At 39.9% G+C, this 17,615-nt stretch overlaps 1 protein-coding gene across 1 annotated transcript; it reads right to left on the bottom strand.

The window, feature by feature from the left end:
• Positions 1-15,061: 15,061 nt before the first annotated feature.
• On the bottom strand, positions 15,062-15,439 carry LOC116112158. Its single transcript, XM_031398335.1, has one exon. The coding sequence runs from the start codon at positions 15,437-15,439 to the stop codon at positions 15,062-15,064; it is 378 nt and encodes a 125-aa protein (XP_031254195.1).
• Between the last annotated feature and the right edge of the window lie 2,176 nt (positions 15,440-17,615).

Here is a 17,615-nt window from a genome sequence, read left to right as displayed (position 1 = left end):
ACCTTGATTTCCTCTACTATAAATAGAGGACTCCCCCTCTCATTTTCGGGATTCTGATACATAAAAAACCCTTATTCTGATTGTAATCTATATTTTCAAAGCAAAGATAACCTATGAGAAAAAGATTGACTTGATATTCTGTCTGAATAATCAGTCATTGTACCTCTACTCACTGTTCGCTATACACGACCTCTTGTAATCTCTCATATATAAGATAACAATGGATGTAAGATTCGCTTTAAGCATCCGAACCACTTTAAAAATTGTCTTTCATTTATTATTCAGTCTTTGCATTAGATCATCTACAATCATTCACGTGTAACTTCTAAAAACAACTTAACACCTTGCACGTGCAAGTCGTTGGTGTCAAAATCAAGCATCAACAGTTTGACGCTAGAAGGAGGGCCTGATTTAGTACCCGCTCTTCATCAGGAATTTCTGATCAACCAATTCCATTCACAAACAAATAGCTCGTGGTCTTAAAGCCGAGCGAGCTAACACTAGCAACGAGCAGATCCCCGGGTGTAAGATGATACTTCTCTTGAAGTACCTCCAATTCCGTAGAGTACCGTGGCGGATATTCCCTCGAGCTCACAGCTCGACCCTACTGTGAGGAATTACCTTGAGAGGTTCAACAATACTCTCCAAACGGTCAGTCGAAGGCTAGATTGTTTGGATCAGGTTGTACCACCCAATTCTGATAATGTGGTGCTGCTGTAGAAGACACTTGTGGGTAGCGCTAAAGCACGGAAACAGCTAAAAGCCCATGTCGCATGCACTACAGCGCGTAAAGATAAGGGGAAGCTGTTAGAGTAGATGCCCTAGAGCCAATCAATTATTGTAGAATTGACTCTTTGCAATAATGTTCATTAATCAATAAAGGGCATTTTATTCTATATTGCGTAAATCATTATTATTGTAATATGTATTGATATATGTCTTTAGAATGGTAGAACCGTGACAAGGGTATCAAGTGTTTCAAATCTTGATAGTGAGAACCCTATGAGCACATATGGTGTCCATTCTAGAAACGTCTGTAGCCCTAGTATTATTTTGAAGTAAGGGCACAGATAATACGATAAGGCTACCATAGTGTTGAACGACTCTGTCGAAAGGCAGTGACTGATCTCACTTGTCAAGGTTGTTTGGTGACAGCCTCGTGCAACACATGGGTGCTTGCTGTAGGCGATTACACCGCAGCAAGTTCACTGGACTGACCCACCAGAGGATTCCATATGGATGGTAACCCCAGTGTCTATGGAACAAATCCTCTAACGAATGGTGGTGCATGTGATCCTTAGACTTGAGATCATCCACAAGCGCTTGTGCACGATGGTGTAGTTTGACACTAGCCTAACACAGTTATTTCAAGCTGTCAATACGGCAGTGAGGGCTGCATCAAGGAGTGTATCAAGACTATGGTGGATTGACAGAGGATTCATCACTCCCAAGTACGGGAGAAGTTATCTCACGGTATCAGTACATGGCAATAACGTTAAAACTGTGCCACAGTGGGATTGATTGTTGCTCATCCAGTTTATATATAGGTCATTGTCTAGAAACTGACTTAATACCTAATACAGAGTAATGCCTTCGTCTCGTCAAGATAACGTATGATGAAAGGATCGAATGCACGGTAACCATATCGTTGACAGGTAGCACTTTGCTGAATCTGAATCTATCGGATGACCATGATGCCTTGCTAGGGGCCCAATCTTGGTCTGTGTATTAGTGAGACGATTAATGTGTTAATCGCGATAATATCACTGCCGATATGATGAGGAGCCTATAGGTCAAACACATAGAAGATAATAAGATCCAAGAAGAAGAAGGGCGTTTTGTCTTTGAGGCGAAAGGGTATTTTGGTAATTTCACAGTGTAATAAATTTGCTGAGGTCGTAGCCTTTATTTAATTTGTGAAAAATTAAATAAGTGAAATTACGTTTTAATGTGTGTTCGCAATATTTAAATTATTATATTGTTAAATGTTAATATATATTTAAATATATATTAATTGATTTTAATTGGATAATGGTGGAAAAATAAAATATCAAATTGGGAGTGTTTGGCAACATGGGGCGTTTGGGTTGGAGCCCAAGCCTATTCCATATGGGATTAGGGCAAATTGATGTACTATAAAAAGAAAATGTGTTAATTAAAGATATGGAATTTTTCTTTGAAAAACACACAGCCCCTTCTTTCACTCCCACGACAGTACATTTTTTGGCCTAAAATCAATTCAATTGATTGCTTTCTTCAATCTTGAAGCCAAAGAGGATCTAGGAAATCCCTCTTTGGTTCTTTTGAGATTGCCTTCGTGTGGACTACGTGGTTCGCATACACATTGAATCGGTAGCAAAACATTCGTTGACAAATTTGGAGGAGCCTCAACGTGGTTTGTTTTTCTTTATAACTTAGATTTATTTTCTGCAGATTTTATTTATATGAATGAAAATTATACCCTAGATCTTGGCTCATGTAAACGATCCCTGAATTATTTGTTTTGTGTCCGCTGTGTGTATGGGACCGTTTACTAACAGTGGTATCAGAGCTAGGGTACTGAATTTTACAATTTTATTTGGATGGTTGTAACATGTATTCGATGAATAATGGTGCCTTATAAATCTGCCTTAAATCATGTTTTGAGAAATCGATTAATCAATTAATTTAATTGTTGATGATCGCTGGTTTGGTATAATGGTTGATGGACTTTGTTGAGATCAATGTGTTTGATTGATTGCAAAATTGTTCAGAGTGTTTTTGGTTGCTGTATGAACAGATGGAGCTACAGATCTGTGCACGCTCGCCGCGATGATATAACCATCGTGCAGCTGCGTTGTTCACGCTGCACTGGTGACGAAACCAGTGCTGCCGCGGCGATCATCCTCTGGACGAGCACTGGTCACGAAACTAACGCTTGCCGTGGCGATCGTCTTCTGGACGAGAGCTGTACAAAAATAGCGCTCACAGCAGCGATATAACTCTTGCCGCGGCATTCGTCCTTAGGTGGGCATTGTACCAAATCGTCGCGGGTTAAGCGTGAACGTAAGTAATCAACACACACCGCGATTATCTAACTCATCGTCGCAATGAGCGCACTGGAGTGCATAGGGGCCAGAATGTAAAGTTTTAAAACTTTTGGACCAAACGAATCTGCAAATTGTCAGGGGGTAAATGTAATAACCCAAAAATTTCAAAAATTGATGTTTTTGAAATGTATGCTTTGTACTTATTTGTATATTGCATGGTGCCGGTACATGAGCCTTAGACATAAGGGTGAGTGTTTTAAAATATTTTAGGTATGTATGGTTGTATTATTTATTAAATAGGGCATGCGTGTCCTGCCTTTCCTCTTCTCGATGTACATTCTCTTCTCATCTAATTCCTTTCGAATGTAAATCGAGGGTTCTAAATTTATGTATGTAAAAAATTTGTATAATTATTATTGTAAATTTAGAACGGTTATTTTTTTGTAATGTACTTGAAGATGGAGCAAGGACGAGGCAACCATACTTGAAGACTCAAGATGTTTATTACAAGACCCTAGGTGACCCACCGATCTCCTCAGGCTCGAGGAAAACGGTTTAGTTGGGCCATGTACCGGCAACGTTTTTTATTATGTTAGAATGCATGCTAAGGTTGAAGTTGAATAACCTGCCAAACAATGTCATTCTAACAAAGATAATAATCTGGTGAGACATAAAATAAAAACCCTCAATCAAAGTATATTAAGTCACAAAAGCCTTCCATCACCATGGTTTTTAACAAACTATGTGGTCGAAACCTTGTTCACCAAAGCGAAGGGTACACTTCTACCAGTGGAAGGTAAAATGCATTGGAGTTTCCCTTAATGGTGATGGGTCGACTTAAATGACGGTTTTGCTTTTTCGCCAAAGCGAAGGTTGATAAACACGCTTCATAGGCATAGTAGAGCAATACACATATTGTGTGTAGTGGTGACCATGTAGTGTCCACTCTATGATATTGAGAATCACACTTGAGGACGATGGCATACGTGTCCTGGATTGTGTGATTGCCTTGTTGGCTTTTTCACATTTGAGTTGATAGTAGGAGCTATCAACTGGTGTGGATTAAGTTTTTTGGCCTACCTAATCAACTCATTTTGGCGTTCGCTAAAGCGAGGTTTGAAATGGGCAAAATGGGATTCGGTCCACTAGGAAAGTCAACGAGCTTTCCTGAGTTAATGGTGAGGCTATTGACTTGAGTAAAATAGTGGGAGCTTCGTTTAATAAAGAACCATATTAAAATGAAAATGACATGGTAATAACGGTTACTTTTTCTACACTTGTAGATTCACTTAAAATTGAGCAAAATGATCCCAACATCGCTGCGACAAAACATCGAACTGGGAGAGAAGTGGAATGGTGAATATTTCGTTGACTGGTATAGAAGTATAAACAATATACTTCAGAAGCGTAGATTATACACCATTGAGCAAGCTCTACACCAGAGCCTGCTGATAGTTCTATCCATGAGATTGGGTATGTATATGTCAAGCATACACATGATGCAAAAGCAGAAGATAATGACTAGATACATTGTGCTTGCATCAATCGCACCATTACTGCGACAATAGTGCTAGAAAATGGATTTAGCTTCTTCTTCATTTTCTTTGAAGAAATGAGAAGCATATGGTGTGTCGGTTGTTATTCAGATGTAAGATGGAAGAGGGTACCAAAATTGGCGTATCTATCTCAGTGGATTGAGTATATGAAAAATCTCGAGATTTTGGATGTGGACTTAATGAAGGTTTAGCGATAAACCTAATATTACAGTCTTTGCCATATTCTTATTCTTAATTCGTCTAGACTTTATTGAGGAAGATAAGAAGAATACCCTTCCGAGCTTCTGGATTATTAAAGGTACTGAGTCAGGCATGAAAATGTCAGAAACATGACGTTGGTTGAAGCCAACTCAAATGAAAAGGAAAGGGTTAGAAGTCATGGAAAGAACAGTTGCAGAAAGGAAGGTGTGTCTTCACTGTGGGAATAGCCATTGGAGGAAACATTGCAAGGCCTTCCTAGCAAAAGGGAAGAAGAAGTTACTTCTTCGTCAGGTACATTTTGAGATAACTTCTCCCGTAAACATTAGTTGACATAAGATGTGGTTCTCACTTTGATTGATGTGTAGGAACTACGGTAGAGTAGATTGCTCGCCAAGGGAGAGGTGGACCTACAGTTGGAAATGAAGCCATGCTGCTGCATTTGCTGTAGGATCTTATGTCTGATAGCCGATGGACTTGTTTCTTGGACTTGTGGATTATTATGGTTTTACTTCGGTTTCTAGAAATTATATTTTTGTGTCCAATAGGATAAATGAGAATATTAGTTTACTAATGGATTAATGTCCTTACGTATAAATAATATTCTTTATGGAACTGTTTCATAATAATATGTTCTTAAGAAAGACAACAAGGATAATCTCAAAATGACTACTATGCCAACTTTGGCAAGTTGAGCTAGACATACCTAAAGGAATGTGGGATAGTATCACAACTCACCCCTCCTTATACACCCCAACACAAAAGAGTGTCGGAAAGGAGGAACAGGACCTTACTTGACATGGTTAGGTCCATGATGAGTTTTAGTGATTTACCTGCATCGTTCTAGGGTTATGCCCTAGAGACTGCGACTCACATATTGAACCGTGTGTCATCAAAGTCTGTAGATAAGACTCCATATGAGCTATGGAGTGGGCGAAAACCCAACTTGTCTTATCTAAGGATTTGGGGTTGTGAAGCTTATGTTAAGAAATTGACTTCGAACAAGTTGGGCCCAAAATCCTGTAAATGTATATTTGTGGGGTATCCAAAGGATACTACTTCTACCACCCGGAAGAGCGCAAAATTTTTATTACTCGTTCTGGTGTCTTCCTAAAAAAGGAATACTTTCTAAGAAGTACTAGTGGGAGAAAAGTAGAACTCGATGAAGTTCTAGAACCACAAGATATACTAGATGAAGGACGGGATGATGTGGCACAGGAAGTGGTTGAACATCATGAGGATGTTACTCCATAACTTGTGGATCAAAGTGAACCACCTCAAGTAGCACAGGAGCTACATAGATCTGGGAGAGTACGCCATGAGCCCGAGAGATATGGTTATCTCATGACTCAACATGGTGACGTACTAGTCTACCAAGACGATGAACCCAGAACCTCGAAGATGCTATATCGGATGTAGATTCCGTTAAATGGCTTGAAGCCATGAAATATGAGATGGACTCCATGTACCAGAACCAAGTGTGGTCTCTGGGGGAACCACTTGAAGGGGTAAAACCCATAGGGTGTAAATGGGTCTTCAAGAAGAAGACTGACATGGATGGCAACGTGCATACTTATAAAGCACGGTTGGTTGCCAAGGTTTCAAACAAATTCATGGCATTGACTATGAAGAAACCTTTTCGCCGGTTGCCATGATTAAATCCATCCGGATTATGCTTGCAATTGCTGCATATCATGACTATGAGTTTTGGCAAATGGATGTCAAAACTGCTTTCCTGAACGGAAACCTTGGGGAGGATGTGTATATGACACAACCTGATGGTTTCGTTCTTGATAGTCAAGCTAATAATGTATGCAAGTTGCAGATATCCATTTATGGACTCAAGCAAGCTTCAAAGAGCTAGAACATTCGTTTTGATGAAGCCGTAAAAGAGTTCGGTTTATCAAGAACGAAGATGAGCCCTGTGTTTACAAGGAAGTGAGTGGGAGCGCAGTAGCATTCCCAGTGTTGTATGTCGATGACATACTTCTGATCGGGAATGATATACCGAACTTGCAGTCGGTAAAGACTTGGTTATCCAAGTGCTTCTCCATGAAAGACTTAAGGGAAGCAGCCCACATCCTTGCAATAAAGATCTATCGTGATAGATCGTGTAGGTTGCTCAAACTAAGTCAGAGTACATAGACAAGGTACTGAACGCATTCAGTATAGAAAAAATCCGAGAAGAGATTTCTTCTGATGGCATATGTCGTCTATCTCTGTAAGGATATGTGTTTTTAACCACACAATGAAAGAGATAGAATGAACAGGATCCCACATGCTTTAGCAAGTGGATCCATCTTGTATGCTGAGATTGATATCTAATGTGCATTCAGTACTTGTAGTGGATATCAATCAGGCTCAAGTGAGCAATATGTTATGTACTTAGATTGATGTCTTATGTGCATTCAGCATTAATAGAAGATATCAACTAAATCCAAGTGAATGACACTGGGTGAGTGTCAATGGACATTCTTAAGTACTTGAAAAGGGCTTATGAATATATATTCTTGGATTATGGAGGAAAGATGAGCTCATTGTAAGAGAATACAGTGACGCTATTTCCAAATGGGAAAAGGATGATTATAGTTCGTAATTTGGGATTACACAATTTTGTCTCAATGTAACTACAGTGAGCTGGAAGAGCTCGAATCAGTGTACTGCAGCGAATTCTATAATTGATGCTAAGTGTAACGCATTATTTAATGCAGCCGTGTAGGCGGTTTGGATCAAGAAGTTCATTACTAAACTTGATGTGACTTCAAGCATTGCTAATCCAGTATAATTGTACTGTGATAACAATGGAGCCATTGTTGTGGCTGAGGAATCATGGTCTCACCAATAATCCGAACACTTACTTAGTTGATTCAATCTGATCTGAAGGATCGATAAGAAAGGGAACGTGCAGAATTGTAGAATACCTACCAACCCACTATTGAAGTTTCTGTTGTAGCAAAAGCATGATGGGCACTTGGGTCATTCAATGTTAAGTGCATGAATGATTGGCTATAGTGCAAGGGGGAGATTGTTAGAGTAGATGTCATAGAGCCAATCAATTATTGTAGAATTGACTCTTTGTAATAATGTTCATTAATCAATAAAAGGCATTTTATTTTATATTGCATAAATCATTATTATTGCAATATGTATTGATATATGTCTTTAGAATGGTAGAACCGTGACGAGGCTATCAAGTGTTTCAAATCTTGATAGTGAGAACCCTATGAGCACATATGGTGGCCATTCTAGAAACGTTCGTAGCCCCAATATTATTCTGAAGTAAGGGCACAAATAATACAATAAGGCTACCATAGTGTTGAATGACTCTGTCGAAAGGCAGTGACTGATCTCACTTGTCAAGGTTGTTTGGTGACAACCTGGTGCAACACATGGGTGCTTGCTGTAGGCGATTACGCTGTAGCAAGTTCACTGGATTGACCCACTAGAGGATTCCATATGGATGGTAACCCCAGTGTCTGTGGAACAAATCCTCTGACGAATGGTGGTGCATGTGATCTTTAGACTTGAGATCACCGGAGCGCCTTGTGCACCGATTGGTGTAGTTTGACACTAGCCTAACGTAGTTATTTTCAGAGTTGTCAATACGGTGGTGATTGGCTGCATCAAGGAGTGTATCAAGACTATGGTGGATTGACAGAGGATTCATCACTCCCAGGTACGGGAGAAGTTATATCAATTCAGTATATGGCAATGACGTTAAAACTGTAGCCACAGCGGGATTGAGTTGTTGCTCTATCCAGTTTATAATACAGGTCATTGGTCTAGAAACTGAATACTTAATATCGAGAGTAACCGAAGGTTGACACTATTTCTATGCCTTCGTCTCGTCGAGATAACGGATGATGAAAGGATCGAATTGCACGGTAACCATATCATTGACAGGTATCTACTTTGCTGAATCCGAATCTATCGGGTGGCCATGATGCCTTGCTAGGGGCTTGGTCTGTGTATTAGTGAGAGGATTAATTGGTGTTAATCGCGATACTATACACTGCCGATATGATGAGGAGCCTATGGGTCACACACATAGAAGATAATTTAAGATCCAAGAAGAAAGAAGGGCATTTTCGTCTTTTAAGGTGAAATGGTATTTTGGTAATTTCACAGTGCAATTAAATTTGCTAAGGTCGTAGCCTTTATTTAATTTGTTAGAAAAATTAAATAAGTGAAATTACGTTTAAATGTGTGTTCGCATATATTTAAATATATTATCATTATTGTTAAATGTTAATATATATTTAAATATATATTAATTGATTTTAATTGAGATAATGATGGAAAAAATAAAATATCAAATTGGGAGTGTTTGGCAACATGGGGTGTTTGGGTTTGAGCCCAAGCCTATTCCATATGAGATTAGGGCAAATTGATGTACTATAAAAAGAAAAATGTGTTAATTAAATGATATAGAATTTTTCTTTGAAAAACACACAGCCCCTCTCTTTCACTCCCACGGCAGTAACATTTTTTGGCCTAAAATCAATTCAATTGATTTGCTTTCTTCTTAATCTTGAAGCCAAAGAGGATCTAGGAAATCCCTCTTTGGTTCTTTTGAGATTGTCTTCGTGTGGACTACGTGGGTTCGATCCTACACTTGGATTGGTAGCAAAACATTCGTTGACAAATTTGGAGGAGCCTCCAACGTGCGTTTGTTTTTCTTTAAACTCATATTTATTTTTCTGCAGATTTTATTTAATATGAATTGTAAAATTATACCCTTGATCTTGGCTCATGTAAACAATCCCTGAATTATTTTTTTTGTTTCCGCTGCGTGTATGGGACCATTTACTAACAGAAGCAGGTGGCCGATAATGGGCCAAAGGGCTTTAAGGGACTAGCGAATACTGGTCGTGAAACAGGTAGAATACCTATGGCTTTGCAACTTGGCAGTATGTCGCATCATGGGCCATCCCACACCACATCGCATGGGCACCCCCCCAAGTGTGCAAGGTAGGGAGATTCCTATTATCGCTGGTGTGATGGTTCCGACCATCACCGTGAGGGAAATACCCACCATCTGTAGGTCAGTTCTGACCACCGTGGAGGTCGGGATAGCTCCCTTGGCCATTCCATGCCTTCATATGGCTCTAGCTAGCATGAGTCAAGGTATGCCGGAGGATCTGACCAAGGTGAGAAAGAGTCTGACCTGCGGTCTTTCCTCAACCGTAATCATGAGGGTCGAAGTCACGTTGTGAAAAGTGATCCCCAAGTAGCTCCGCTTCCTCAAATTGAAGAGTCACAGCGAGCTCTAGATCAAATTAGAGCTTGGTAGAATGAGCGAGGGCAGGTCACTAGGGCGTCTCCCTTTTCTCTAGTAGTATTGACTGCTTCTCTCCCGTCAAGATTCAAAATACCCAACATACGAGCATTTGATGGGAATTCTGATCCGTAGGATCATCTCTATGAGTTTAACGTCCACATGGAGCTTCACCAAGTTTCCAACTTGGCTAAATGTCACTGCTCAGGAGTGACTGTGACTACCCACGCCAAGCGTTGGTTTAGATCGCTTCCAGCAGGATCTATTAATTCGTGGCAGCAGATGAGTTTGTTATTTTTGAGACACTTCCAGGCTAACAAGAAGTTCTCAATGTCGTTGAGCTATCTGAGCAACATACAGTAGGAGAGGAATGAGTCCCTCTAGTCTTATATCGACAAGTTCCACAAGGAGCTCCATAAGGTGGCTAATACGCCTGAATAGTCAGTTTAGACTCTTATTATTGTGAGAGTTCGCCCACAAACCGACTTGTGGAAGAAGCTGTAGTCTGAGGATGATATTTTCCTCACTGGTTTCTACGACCTCACTAGTTTCTATAACCTCGCTGATAAGTATCTTAGGATTGAAAATTCAGTGACCGTTTTGAATCGCCACGACCCCAGTCCTTCGACTAGCGCTCCTAGTCGAAGGGAGGAAAGCCGGGGGGAAGGTAGTAGAAAGTCTAATCGCAAATAGGCTAGTGACAATTAGAGAAAGGGAAAGAAGCAGTGGTTTGAGCCCAAAAAATCTTAATCTCAAGTTCCTCATCGCGATAGCGACAAGAATCAATATACTCCATTGTTGGTTATTCTAGATAAATCAGCAGAAGCTAATTTGCTCGGAGAGCCGGTGCCTATAAATAACCCCCCTTCAGTAAGGAACAATAAGAAATATTGTCATTATCATCGGGACAATGGGCACCATACCAATGAATGACGAGCTTTTAAATAGGCAATTGAGGACCTCATTAAAAATGGGCACTTTAAAGAGTATGTTGATGATCCAACTCCACTCGTGAAAAGGATCAAAGAGACCAAAGGAAGAAGCACCATGGTCGCAAGGGCCTTCATCTTGTTGGAACGATATTTAGAGGGCCGCACTTTGCGGGGAATTCTCGAAGTGCTCAAGAGAAGTACGCTCAAGAAGCTCGCCATGACCTAGTGAGTTTGATGAGCACGACGTTGCGACCTGCAAAGGTGCGCAGAGAGGAGGAGATTACCTTCTTAGAAAAAGACGTGGTATGATTGCATCACCTCCATGAAGATGCACTCATTATTGTGCTTGAAATAGGTCAGTGCGAAGTCCACGGGATGTTGGTGGATAATGGTAGTGTCATGGATATCCTATTTCAGCGAGTATTCAAGGAAATGTAATTGGACGAGGCAGATCTGAAGCCTGCCTCTATCCTTCTTTATGGTTTTACAAAGGATCATCTGATTCCCAAGGGAACAATGCACTTCCTGTCACTTTGGGTGAGACCCACGAAGTGACTAAAATGACCAAGTTTTTGGTAGTAGACTATACCTCCATCTATTATCTGAATATGAAATTTCCCACACCGACAGGGTGCGGGGATGTTAAGGGGACTCAAAGTGAATCTTCCAACTGCTACGTAAGAGCAATGCAGACGGCGTGCAAAGGGAAAATAAAGCCAATCGGCATTCCCGAGCAGGTTATGGTGCTCGGCAAAATCGAACCACAACCAGGTCTAGTGGAAGACAATTTAGACCCTCGGGTTCAGGAAGAATGTTCTCATAGTAGGCCTGTTAAGACTCTATTTAAGGTACTAGTTGACTAGAGCGAGTCGACCGTGTATTGAGAATCGGAAGTAATCTCAACCCTTAGCTCGCTGCCGATCTAACAAGCTTCCTCAGGCAGAATATTGATGTTTTTGCATGGACTCATGCTGACATGGTCGGGATCAGCCCGAATGTAATATGTCATATGTTCAACATCGACAATAAGATCAGGCCAGTTTGCCAGATCACTACAAAGAAGCTCAAAGACTTTTTCTTCAAGAATATAGTGTGCCGCTATGGGATTCCTCATACACTCATCTCAAAAAATGGGAAGCAATTCGACAATGAGGAATTCAAGTAGTTTTGCAAAGAGTTGGGGATTCATAAGAAATTCGCCTCAATGGCAAGATTGCAAGCTAATGGTCAGGTTGAAGCTGTCAACAAAACTATTAAGCACACGTTGAAAGTCAAGCTTGGTGCAGCCATGGGCAGTTGGGTCGAAGATCTCCCAAAAGTTCTATGGGCATATAGAATGACTCCAAGAACCTTTACTTTAGAAACATTTTTCTCGCTAGCATATGGCTGCGAGGCAATGGTTTCAGTGGAAGTAGGGACTGGTTCACTTTAAAGAGAGTTTTTTAAGTGAAACAGACAATGAGGCACTCTTATGTGTGAGTCTGGACTTAGTTGAAGAACACCACGACAAGGCTCGATTAAGGATAGCTTCCTACCAGCAGTGGGCAAAAAGATTCTTCGACTCCAAAGTCAGGAGAAGAGACTTTCGGGTTGGCGACCTGGTTTTGAAAAAAGTCCTTCTCGGCACAAGAGTGTAATAACTTCTTTTCAACTAGTATACTTATAACATAAACTATGAAAAAGATACATACTTAATAAATGAAAAGTAGTTCGGCCCAAATTTTTTTTTTTTTTTTACTTAAAATATATTATTCTGTACATAGCAAACCCACATATACAAAAGCTTTTACAATGGTGGACAGTCATGCCATTTCTCTCCGCTTGTCGACGTCCATCCAACCGCTTCTCACCTATTTCTTGCAAAACATGGAAAAACAACGAGGTGAGCATAAAAATGCTCAGTAAGTAAATTCTCTACTCCTTTATCCCCACGACTTATACATTGGTTCTTTCCTTACTATATTCTTTTCTTTTTCATTCTTTCTTTGTTCTTTCTCTGTTTCTAGTTCTCATTGTTCTTTCCTTTCTTTCTAATTCTTTTTGTTCTTTCTTTCTATTCTTTCTTTCTTGCTATTCTTTCTTTCTACTCTTAGTCTCGCTAACCATGATGGAAATCATGGTAGCATTCATGAATGAAATGCATATGCAGTAATGCATAGACATGCGTTTTCTTTTCTTCTTTGTCTTTCTTATTCTGTTTCTTTTCTTGCTTGCTCAAGCTTTCTCATTCTTTCTTATTCTTATTCTCTTTCTTATTCTTTCTTATTTATTTATTTTTATTTTTATTCTTTTTCTTTTTCTGTGCCGATCGGACTAGGTTGATGCATGGATTTGGAACCCCAACTGTAACTTCTTTCTTCTTCTTAGGCCATTCAATTAAGGTGGCATGCATATAGGAAATTCTTCTTGGTACAGCCCTCATCCACATACACTTTTACGGGCCGTACAAATTCTTCTTCTTATGCCACTCAATTAAGGTGGCATGTATGTGGGAATTTCTTCTTCTCAGCACTCACGAGTTCCCCATCGCAACAACCTATTCTTTTCTCTTCTTTAGCACTTTTCTTTCTTTAATTCTTTAGTGTTTTTCTTTCTTTCTCTTTACTCTTAAAGTTCTTTATTCTTTCTTTAAGTTCTTATGCATATGCAAATATATACATGTGGATGGCTCATGCTTATGCTTCTTTCTTAGGTGCAATTATGCAATACAAATATGCAATGTTGCACAAAATTAAGTTTATCTATTCATGCATATGCTTCTCTCAGGCATTTCATCAAACAACAAGCATGCATACTTAAATTCTACTTTAACTATACTTCTCCTTCTTTCTTAAACCATCCATAATTAGAGTAAAACTCCCTTGAATCATCACAAATCCTAGCCAATAAAATACATTTCATAAATGCTCTTAAACTCTTTCTAAATTCAACCCAACTTCTATCAAATTCTATCAACTCAACCAACCCTTCTCATGTAGAAAACCCATTCATGGATCATCATCAAACTCAATAACAAGTTTCATACACAAATCTCAAGCATATGAACTTCATATAAAATTCACATAAAACAATCTCTATGCTTTACTTGCTCAAACAAGGGTTAGGGTTGGATTTACTTACCTTTTTCCTGAGTAGTTTCACAAAAGCTCACTATCTTTGTTGGACTTGTTCTCTTTTTCCAACCCTAAGCATAAATTCTATAAGAATTCCATACTGACATAAATTAATCTCATGTCTAGAGCAGAATCCTTACCTCTTGATGCTTAGGATCAAATCCTTGTCAAAATCCAACCAAAAGCCCTCAATTTCCTTAGCAAAATGGATGAAGAGTTAAGAGAAATTGAGAGTAGTAGAAGTGTATGGGGTGTAGAGAATGGGAGGGTTTCTAAGGCTAAACCCTTGTTAGCTCATATAAATAAGCATTCTTTCCCATTTTGCCCTTGCACTTTCTTGGAAATTCCATCTTTACCCTTTAATTCTTTACACATCCACCCTCACTCCAATGCATTCTCCTTGAAATTTCCTTGCATTTCACTCCCCACTTTTCTTGCTAATTAGGGGTAGAATGGTCACTTCATCCCTATGGAAAATTCTCTAGAAACTTCACTAGAAAAATCAATCGACTCTTTACCCCAGCGAAAAAATGCAGAGCATACGTCACCGCAGCAAAGCTTCTTCTTCGCCCCGGCAAAGTCTGCACTTCCATAATTCTCCAAGGCTTCACCAAATTCAGGGCATCCAAGCAACTTTAACACCTTACAAACTTACCCAAGGGCAACCAATCAACAATAACAACATAGCAATTTAACTTAGGGCCAACAAACAACACCAAGACAAAAATAAGCATACAAAACTACGTACCTCAAAGTGGGCGTTACAATTCTCCCCCCCTTAAAAGAATTTCGTCCCCGAAATTCAAACGAACAACTCCGGGTAACGGTTCTGCATTTCTTGCTCTGCCTCCCATGTAACCTCTTCAACGTTATGGTTTCCCCAGAGGACTTTCACTAAAGGAATACTCTTGTTTTGGAGCTCTTTAATCTTTCTGTCTAATATTTGAACTGGACGCTACTCAAACACAAGATTCTCTTCTACGTTCACATCCTTTATGTTCAGTATATGGGAGGGATCACTTACATACTTCTGAAGCATCGAGAAATGAAATACATTATGAACTCTGTCCATGCTGGGTGGTAGTGCTAACCTATAGGCTACCTTCCCTACTCGTTGTAACACTTCAACTAGACCAATGTATCTTGGTGCTAACTTTCCTTTGCTACCAAAACGCATCACCCATTTGTAGGGGGAAACTTTCAGAAAAACTTTTTCACCCGCTTTGAACTCAACATCCTTCCTCTTCAAGTCTGCATAACTTTTCTGTCTGTCTTGGGCTTGTTTCATTCTACTTCTAATCAATTTTATATCTTCTATCATTTTCTGAGTCATTTCTGGCCCAAGAGTTGTACTCAACTCATCTTTCTCACCTATCTCATCTCAATAAAGTGGAGATCTACATCGTCTACCATTCAAGGCCTCGTAAGGAGCAATCTTAATTGTATACTGGTAGCTATTATTATAAGCAAACTCCACCAAGGGTATAATCTGATGCCAGGATATTCTAAAATCCATACAACATGCTTTCAACATATCCTCAAGTATCTGATTCGTTCTCTTTGTCTGGCCATCTGTCTGAGGATGATAGGCAGTACTAAAAGCCAACCTGGTACCCAAGTTCCTCTGTAATCTCATCCAGAAAGCTGAGACAAATCTAGAATCTCTGTCTGATACTATCGTCTTGGGCACTCCATGCAGTCTCACTATCTTTTTAATGTAAATTTGGGCCAATTAATCTGTAGTGGTACTCTCTTTCACTAGAAGAAAATGGGCTGATTTAGTCAATCTGTCTATAATCACCCATACAGCATTATACCCTTTCTGTACTCTAGGGAGACCTGTAATAAAATCCATGGAAATACTCTCCCATTTCCATTCAGGAATACTAAGTGGCTAAAGCAACCCTGACGACCTTTGGTGTTCTGCTTTCACTTGTTGCAAACCAGGCACTTAGCTACAAAATCTGCAATATCTTTCTTCATACCTGGCCACCAGTAGCCTTTCTTTAAGTCTTGATACATCTTGGTTGGTCCATGATGAGCAGAGTATGGGGTGTCATGAGCCTCCGTAAGAATTCTCTTCTTCAACTCATCATCTTGAGGAATACATAACCGATTCCTAAAACGGAGGACACCATCTAACAAAAGGAACTCTGGTGTCTTGCCCTCATGCGCTAATTGAATTATTTTCTGACACCACCCATTAGCTACTTGCTTTTCTTTGATCTCTTCCAATAAAGTAGACTGCATCTCCAACCTGGCAATCCTTTCTGGTATGACCTTAATCTATTCTTTACACAATTCTTCTATTAACTCTTTCTGCCTTGTGAGTCGAGACAAATAAGCTTTCTTGCTCAATGCGTCGGCTACTACATTAGCTTTTCCTGACTGATACTTAATCTCACACTCATAATCTTTAACCAGCTCTAACCATCTTCTCTGTCTCATATTCAGCTCCCTTTGTGTAAAGAAATACTTCAAACTCTTATGGTCGATGTAGGTATTACTCTTGGCACCATAAAGGTAATGCCTCCAAATCTTCAATGCAAAGACCACAGCTGCCAATTCTAAGTCATGCGTAGGATATCTTGTCTCGTACTCTTTCAATTGTCGAGAAGCAGCAAACTTACCCAAGGGCAACCAATCAACAATAACAACATAACAATTTATAAATGTATACAAAAGCGACAAGGAGCTACATTAGGTAAAGATAAAAAGACTCCATTCCAGTAGAAAAGAGAGCAATCACTGGTCTTCGTTTTCGGGCCCCTTGGGTGCGACCTCTTGGCCGTTAGCTAATCGCTAACCTTCAGATCGATTGTGCGGTCTTCAAGAATATCTGTTTCTGGCTAATCGTCCTCCGGGGGAGGTTCTGGTTCCTCTTGCTATTCAGCCTGTTCAGCCTTGAGTATAGAAACAAGAACCGCTTGGTAATCATCAAAAAGGTCGGAGATATCCATTTCCAAATTTCTCGGGCGCAAGCTATATATAACTTGTATTGTCCAGTGAGTAGCCTTCCTCTCGAGCTCAAGGTTCTAGTGCCTCATCTGTTCATTTAAAGAAGTGACTCGCCCCTAAGCTAGCTCGAGATCCGTCTGTAGCACCCTCTTCTGCTTTTCTAAGTCTTCTTACAACTCAACTCGGGTCTTTTCTGTTGTTTTTTCACGCTCTAAGCTCGCTTGCAGCTTCTTTTCTCTCTGGCTCAACTCCTTAGTGAGCCTCACTATTGTTCGCTGGAACTCTTTATTTTCATCATTCTTTTTCTCAAGCTCGACCTTGTTGAAGTTTGATGCTTGCAAAGCAAAGTTCCTCTCAGTTATATATAGATTCGCCTGAACTTGGGCAGCTTTTGCCTCTACATCTAAAGCTGCAAGATCTTGCTTTAGTTTGGCATTTTCTTCCTTCAGTTAGTGAAGTTTGGCGGCAGAGTCCATATCCATCTTCTGCTAGGCCACGTTCAAGGTGAGCAAAGACTGCATAAAGAAGGAATAGGAAGTTAGTTAGTTTTT

Source organism: Pistacia vera, unplaced genomic scaffold (assembly GCF_008641045.1).
Source record: "Pistacia vera cultivar Batoury unplaced genomic scaffold, PisVer_v2 Contig656, whole genome shotgun sequence".
Lineage (NCBI taxonomy): Eukaryota > Viridiplantae > Streptophyta > Magnoliopsida > Sapindales > Anacardiaceae > Pistacia > Pistacia vera.
The sequence above is the reverse complement of the archived record's forward strand: the minus strand, read 5'-3'. Positions and strand labels throughout refer to the sequence as shown.

Excerpts from the sequence above, each read along its gene's own strand:
- LOC116112158 (XM_031398335.1), bottom strand. The coding sequence starts at position 15,439 with ATGACTCAGAAAATGATAGAAGATATAAAATTGATTAGAAGTAGAATG.